This window comes from Bison bison, unplaced genomic scaffold (assembly GCF_000754665.1).
Source record: "Bison bison bison isolate TAMUID 2011002044 unplaced genomic scaffold, Bison_UMD1.0 scf7180017864244, whole genome shotgun sequence".
Classification (NCBI taxonomy): domain Eukaryota; kingdom Metazoa; phylum Chordata; class Mammalia; order Artiodactyla; family Bovidae; genus Bison; species Bison bison.
In genome coordinates, this window is record NW_011494816.1 from 2,787,684 (window position 1) to 2,795,378 (window position 7,695).

The 7,695-nt window shown below is 39.9% G+C and overlaps 1 protein-coding gene and 1 pseudogene across 1 annotated transcript in view; one reads left to right on the forward strand and one right to left on the reverse strand.

Moving 5' to 3' along the window:
- SCP2 (sterol carrier protein 2) overlaps positions 1-4,586 on the reverse strand; it is a 119,002-nt gene extending 114,416 nt beyond the window's left edge. Inside the window, exons 1-2 of the mRNA XM_010847201.1 lie at positions 4,566-4,586; positions 3,098-3,152 (exon numbers count right to left, since the gene is read on the reverse strand). Coding sequence (XP_010845503.1) covers positions 3,098-3,152; positions 4,566-4,586 — 76 coding nt within the window. The remainder of the gene's footprint in view (positions 1-3,097; positions 3,153-4,565) is intronic.
- Positions 4,587-5,411: 825 nt separating this feature from the next.
- Positions 5,412-7,695, forward strand: part of LOC104993798 — a 25,817-nt pseudogene continuing 23,533 nt past the window's right edge.

Sequence of the window (7,695 nt, forward strand, 5' to 3'; positions counted from 1 at the left end):
ATACTTCTGTGTTCAGTGGCTCAGCGGTAAAAAATCTGCCTGCAATGCAGGAGCTATAGGAGACACAGGTTCGATCCCAAGGTCAGGAAGATCCCCTGGAGAAGGGCATGGCACCCCACTCTAGTATTTTTGCCTGGAGAATCCCAAGGACATAGGAGCCTGGTGGGCTACAGGTCATGGGGTCGCAAAGAGTCAGACACGACTGAAGGACTCAGCACGCTCGCATGTGTTCCAATAAAACAAACATTGCTCTTATAACCAGTAGGAGAGAATGAGTTAAGTGAAAAGGTATAAAGTTTAGCCTGTGCTCTGATACTCCTCTAAGTGGCCAAAGCATCTTGCACCTCCCATGGTCTACTCACCATGTATGTGAACTTGCCTTATTTTCCCTACTTAGAGGGCAAAGGCTCTGAGATCTGTACACCAGACTTTGACTGAATCTTCCCAAGTGACCCGGATGTACTCCTTAATATTTGTTGAACATTTCTCCTAACACCAGGTTGTCTTCATATATTTTCAGATTTAAATCATTATTAAGTAAAAATGTTAAAGAGATTAGAAAACAAAGGAAGCACAGAAGTAACTTTCAATATCAGAAACAGTTTCAGAGAGTTACGTGGTGTGGCTTTACCACTTTGCATTTAGCTGCAGAGGGATTCCTAACCTTTCTCTGAGGGAAAGAAGATGGGCAGGACTGTGTAAAGAGTAAGAAGTCTCTAAATAATGTGACAGGACACAATCCTGCTGGTTGCGCTTCCCTCTACACTATGCATTTAGGAAATAATGAGGGCAGGGAAGGTAGCAGAACCTCCTCCTAAACCAGTTTGGAGAATTAGAGGGTAAGACTTCCCTTAAACCAATTCTCTTGCCTCACCACCACAGCTGACAGGTAAGCCCAAAGGGCTGAGAACAAAATCATTTATAGGATCTCAGGGGCTTCCCCGCCAAGTGACGTTTAGATACATGTTGAACTAAACATGACTGATGTAGGCTGAAGGTGAACATACTCACCTGGAACTACATCAGATACGTGAACAGAATCACCCTTTTGCACTTCTCACCTCCCTCTCACTTCTCACAGTTGGAACCAAGGGGTTTTATAAAAACAAAGCTATGTTTTAAAAGTATATTCTACATAAAAATTCCTTTTTTTAAATTGAGTTTATTTTCCTAACAATGTCTGCAAAAGAAGAAAATTGTAATCAGTAAATAGAGGCAATCAAACTGAATTTCTTGTTATTAGACAATTCCAGAGGTAAACTCAAACTTAATAACTTCATTTCAACATTACCATCTTATAATCAAAATATTCCATCCATATATTTTTATAGTAACCACTTTTAACTAACTAAAAGAAATAGAACAAAAAATACATAGAAAAATTGATTAAAGCATTTCCTATTTCAAAGAAAAGTAGAAGCTGTTTGGAGACAATAGTCAGGAGGAAAAGATTTAACAACCAAACGATAAACACTGAATGAATATTATACACCTAGAGAATCAACATCAGCTAATCAAATCTCATGAACCTTCCTTTTGGGGGACAGAGATGCTCTGATTCCCGTATAGTAAACACAGACCTGTATAATGGAGTTGAAATGAAATCTAATTTACGAACACTGAGTGCACAAGTACTTGGAGAGACAAGGAGTGTCTAATGAAAAATGAGAATAATCTTTTCTGAATTGCCTGGCAACAATCTGACAGGGAAAGGAGGAAGGGGAAGGCTTCACAGGAGGACTGTACCTAAACAACTTCATGGGACCACGAAGTTTCCAAGGTCTCCATGTGTGGGAAGCCTTTGTTGTTCAGTCGCTAAGTCAGGTCCGACTCTGCGACCCCATGGACTGCACTATGCCAGGATTCCCCGTCCCTCTCTATCTCCCGGAGTTTGCTCAAATTCATGTCCCTTGAGTCGGTGATGCTATCTAACCATCTTGTCCTCTGCCACCCTCTTCTCTGTTTGCCTTCGATCTTTCCCAGCATCAACGTCTTTTCCAGTGAGTCAGCCCTTCGCATCAGGTGGCCAAAGTTTTGGCGCTTCAGCTTCAGCATCAGTCCTTTCAATGAATATTCAGAACTGATTTCCTTTAGGATGGACTGGTTGGATCTCCTTGCTGTCCCAAGGGACTCTCAAGAATCTTCTCCAGCACAATTTGAAAGCATCGATTCTTTGGCACTGGGCCTTCTTTATGGTCTCACACTCACATCCGTACATGACTACTGGAAAAACCATAGCTTTGTCTATACAAACCTTTGTCAGCAAAGCAATGTCTCTGCTTTTTAATATGCTGTCTACGTTTGTCATAGCTTTCCTTCCAAGGTGCAAGCGTCTTTTAATTTCATGGCTACAGTGACCATCCACAGTAATTATGGAGCCCAAGAAAATAAAATCTGTCACTGCTTCTACCTTTTCCTCTTTTATTTGCCATGAAGTGATGGGATCGGATTCCTTGATCTTAGTTTTTGAATGCTGAGTTTTAAGCCAGCTTTTTCACTCACTGCTTTCACCCTCATCAAGAGACTCTTTAGTTCCTCTTCATTTTCTGCCATTAGAGTGGTATCATCTGCATATATGAGACTGTTGATATTTCTCCTGACAATGTTGATTTCAGCTTATGATTCATTCAGCCTGGCATTTCCCATGATACACTCTGCATGTAAGTTAAATAAACAGGTGACAATAGCCTTGTCATGCTCCTTTCCCAATTTGAACCAGTCCATTGTTCCATGTAAGGTGCTAACTGTTGCTTCTTGACCCACATACAGGTTCCTCAGGAGACAAGTAAGGTGGTCTGGTATTCTCAAATCTTGAAGAATTTTCCACAGTTTGTTGTGATTCACACAGTCAAAGGCTTTCATGTAGTCAATGATGGAGAAGTGGATGTTTTCCTGGAATTCCTTTGCTTTCTCTATGATCCACTGAATGTTGGCAATTTAATCTCTGGAAGCCAGAATTCCCTTTAAACAACTGATACCTAAGCTTAGACTGCTTGGCCCTGAAAAAACTTCCCGTGAAGGTTGCAAGGCTGCTCCACAATCAAGACAGACCACACAATAAACTACAATGTTCAAAGATCTAAATATTCTCTTTTACCTGCTTCCTTTGCCAAGTCAGGGTAGTCTCTGTTCTCGACTCCAGGCTTTGTGAACTAGAAATAGAGAAGATAACAAAAGGAAACACTATGGTGATAGTCTCTCACAAGAGAGAACCACAGAAATACATTCATCTAGTCATTTAAACAAAAAAATCTGAGTCTCTATCAGTGTTGCTGGACTCTGATAATAAATAATATACAGTTTGTACCCACAGGGAACTTATTTAATGGAAGACAGGCAATTATGCAACAGGGTCCTAAGTACAGAATAATCTGGGAGAGACAACTACCCAGCCTCAGAGGACTAGAATGCCTTCCCAGAGGAACTGATATTTATTTAAATAAGGTATTTAAGGATGAGTAGGAGCTAGGTAAATAAAAGAAAAGGAAAGTCAACAGTTGCTTTTAAGTCCCGTCAGTCGTGTCCGACTCTGTGCAACCCCATAGACGGCAGCCCACCAGGTTCCCCCGTCCCTGGGATTCTCCAGGCAAGAACACTGGAGTGGGTTGCCATTTCCTTCTCCTAAGAAATGCAAAAAAAAAATAAAAACCTACCCTAAAGCCTATAATAAAAATAGCAATCTGTTGCCCTCCACTCACTAGTCTTACTTGCTCCCAAAACATCCATTTTCAATCCTTTCAGATATTTCTTTTATAAAATGTCACATTTCTAAATATTCTGATACTATTATTTCTTGACTTATCAATTTAAGAAATTATATCATAGTCTTCAATAAGGGACAATGAGAATTAGGTCTCTTAGACCACCTCACTTATATATTTACAGTTCTTCATCCTCCTTATACAGTGGAAACATAAGTTTTAAATTAAATCATTACATAGTGCTTATCTTATTAAGACAATGTTGCTTATTATTGAGCCAGGTTGTATATTATGATTATATGTGGTTCATTGAGCAATCTGTTTTGTTTTTCCTGGAGTTAACTGCCTCATTTTTTAAAGTTTAAGCAAACACTCTTGTACAAATCATTGACAAATATTCTCTCCTTCACCAAATTCTATTCAAGCTTCTCTGATTCCTCTTCTCTACTCACATGTATATAAAGGTACTGCACATTGGACTTTTGCAATAGCATACTATTTATTAAAATCTGCCCTAACACTTTACCTAGTGTCTACCTTTATCTTTGACAACAACCACACAAACTAAAAAACAGAACTTTCCCTGCCACTCCACACACTCTTCTAAACATGCTGTCCCTTACCTCAACCCCGCCTCACCCCCAAAGTAATTATTATCCTGATCCTTATAATAATTGCTTCCTTGTAGTATTTCGTAGTTCTATCACCCAAGTGTCTTGGACACTATATTTCAGCCTTGCCTTTTAAAAAAAATTATGGGTCTTTTAAATTCTCTTTTAATTTACAGGTTCCCCTCCACTACATGTTTTTCCTCTCAACACATCTATTAAAGAACCCAGATGCTGGGACAGTAGTTTCCCACACTCTGGACTTTGTAGATCGCATACTCATACAGTTCAACCTGTTCCTCTGTTCTCTGACCCACAGATTGGCAGCTGGATCCAGAATCTTACAGACTCACTCTATCTCTTTGGCAAAACTATCAGTAGTGGTCTATTTTTTCATCTGGAAGCATATGATTTTCTCTCTTTGTGTTGTTAGTAGCTCTTAGTACTCAATGATTAGAACCAGTAATTCTCAAAACTTTTCAGTCTCAAGACAGCTTTACATTCCTAAAAATCACTGAAGATGCCAGAACTTTGATCATGAGGGTTATAGTTACCAATATTTACCCTATTAGCACGTATAACAGGACATTCAAAATAACAATTCACTCAGAAAAAAAAAAAAACCATTATATGTTAACATAAATAATTTTATTAAAAATAATTATATTCCCCCCAAGAAAAACTGATGAGGGGCATTGTTTTGCACTTGAGCAATTCTCTTTAATATCTGCTTTCATAGGAGGCAGGTGAATTCTTTCATCTGACACAGCTGATTCTTCATTCAACCTTTGGCATTATTTTTTAGGTTGAAGTCTATGAAGCAAATCTGACCTCACACAGATATGTGATTAGAAAAGGGAGGAGGACTTTAATGGCCTTTTAAGATAATTGTGGATATTCTTTTTTAATACTAGACTAAAACGTGAAAAGTGGGAGTTTTTGACAGGCTAAAAGCAATGTTGAATTTAAAAGAATATCAATCAACTTTTCATACTCTTGCTATACTCAAGTCCATTAAAATCTTTCCCTTTGAGTAGAGTGATAATCTGACTTTTCTCTGGAGTCTTTTCACATAATTTCCAAAATTTGCCCTGAAGCTAGCATGTATCTGATCACCAGTGCTCTGGGAACAGGGCTGGTAATTACTATCATTTAATACTGTACAGAATTCCATTTAATTCCCTTTTTTCAACTTGGGCCTCACTCCTGTCTTCCACTAAACCTAAAGGTCAGATGATTCTAGAGACGCATCAGTTCAGTTTCTCCAGAGAACAAGTCTCCAATACCTTGACAAGGAACTGATAGTGACCTAGTGGTAAAAAGGATCTTGGAATCCAATTATACCAGGGAAGTGCTTTTCTTCCCTCCTCTCATTCCCACCTTACTTGACATCTAGTACACGCAGGTCCTAAACCTTCTCAAGTTCTGAAGGAAGACTCAACCAGTATAATCCTTCTTCAAGAACTTGAGCTCTGAGTTTCTGTTTTGAATCAATAACCACACTTCCATCAGCTTTTAATCATCCACTGTTTTTCTGACATCGTTCTACTGTTTCCTCTCCTAGTCACTTTACCCCGATGGGTTAATACTTTAATTTCTTTACTGTCATTTTTTGTGAGAGTTGGAAAGCACCAAAACAAATAAATTCATATTTCCAATCTACTACACTTAACCAAATGTCCTGCTGCTGCTGCTGCTGCTAAGTCGCTTCAGTTGTGTCCAACTCTGTGCGACCCCATAGACGGCAGCCCACCAGGCTTCCCCATCCCTGGGATTCTCCAGGCAAGAACACTGGAGTGGGTTGCCATTTCCTTCTCCAATGCATGAAAGTGAAAAGGGAAAGTGAAGTCGCTCAGTTGTGTCCAACTCTTAGCGATCCCATGGGCTGCAGCCTTCCAGGCTCCTCCGTCCATGGGATTTTCCAGGCAAGAGTAATGAAGTGGGTTGCCATTGCCTTCTCCAAAATGTCCTAATACATCATATTTAAATGGTTTACCCTTTCCTTCTCCATATTATACATTCCTTAAGAACTTGGGTCTTTGGTAATCATGTAGATGGAGCCCTGAAGAGGGGACTAGTATATAAATTAAAAAAAAAAATTTTTTTTTGAAGGTATTCCCTGGTGGTTTAGTGGCTTAGAATCTGAGCTCCCAATGCAGGAGGCCCTGGGTTGATCCCTGATTGGGGAGCTAGAGCCAACATGCCACAACTAAAGATCCCATGTGCTGCAACTAAGAATTGACACAGCCAAATAAATAAAAATTTTTTTAAAAAGAATGGGATTACTGCCCTTATAAAAAGATCCCCTAGATTTCCCTTGCCCTTCTGCCATACATAGCTGTCTATGAAACACAGAGCAGGACCTTAAAAGTTTAAGGTTGTTTTCTTGGAAAGAGAACTTCCCATAGGAACCCTCTGTCACAAAGCATATGCATTTAATAGTGTTCAACTAACACTTACTGAGCTCTTCAAGCACAAGGCATTTTCAAAGTGCTAGAGGGACATGACTGGAGTGACTTAGCAGCAGCAGCAGCAGCAGCAGCAGCAGAGGTATAGCAATTAATTAACCTGGGAGATGGCTATATGCAAAAGAAGAATGTAGACATATAAACAGAATTTCAGGATAAAATATAAAGTACTAAGACAGAGGTTAAGTACAGGGCTCTATGGGACAGTCAGGAGAATCAGAACTTCTCCTAGAAGATCTGAATTGATCTTTTAAAAAATGCAAACAAGGGGGTGGTCCTAAGATGGCGGAGGAATAGGACAGGGAGACCACTTTCTCCCCCACAAATTCATCAAAAGAACATTTAAACGCCCAGTAAATTCCACAACTTCTGAATGCTGGTAGAGGACATCAGGCACCCAGAAAAGCAGCCCATTTTCTTCAAAAGGAGGTAGGAAAAAATATAAAAGACAAAAAAAAAAAAAACAAAACAGACAAAAGAGGTAGGGACCGAGCTCCGTCCTGGGAAGGGAGTATTAAAAATGCAAACAAGTTAACCAAGTGAAGACAAATGGTCTTAAGTAGAGAAAACAACAGAAAGCAAAGCAACAGAGGCATAACAAAGTTTGGGACGAAACTATCAGTACTTTAGCATCACTAGAGTACAGAGCACAGAACACAGAGGTGATGCTGAAGTACTGATAGTTTCGTCCCAAACTTTGTTATGCCTCTGTTGCTTTGCTTTCTGTTGTTTTCTCTACGAGCCTGGTAGGCTGCAGTCCATGGGGTCGCTGAGTCGGACACGACTGAGTGACTTCACTTTCACTTTTCACTTTCATGCACTGGAGAAGGAAATGGCAACCCACTCCAGTGTTCTTGCCTGGAGAATCCCAGGGACGGGGGAGCCTGGTGGGCTGCCGTCTATGGGGTCTCGCAGAGT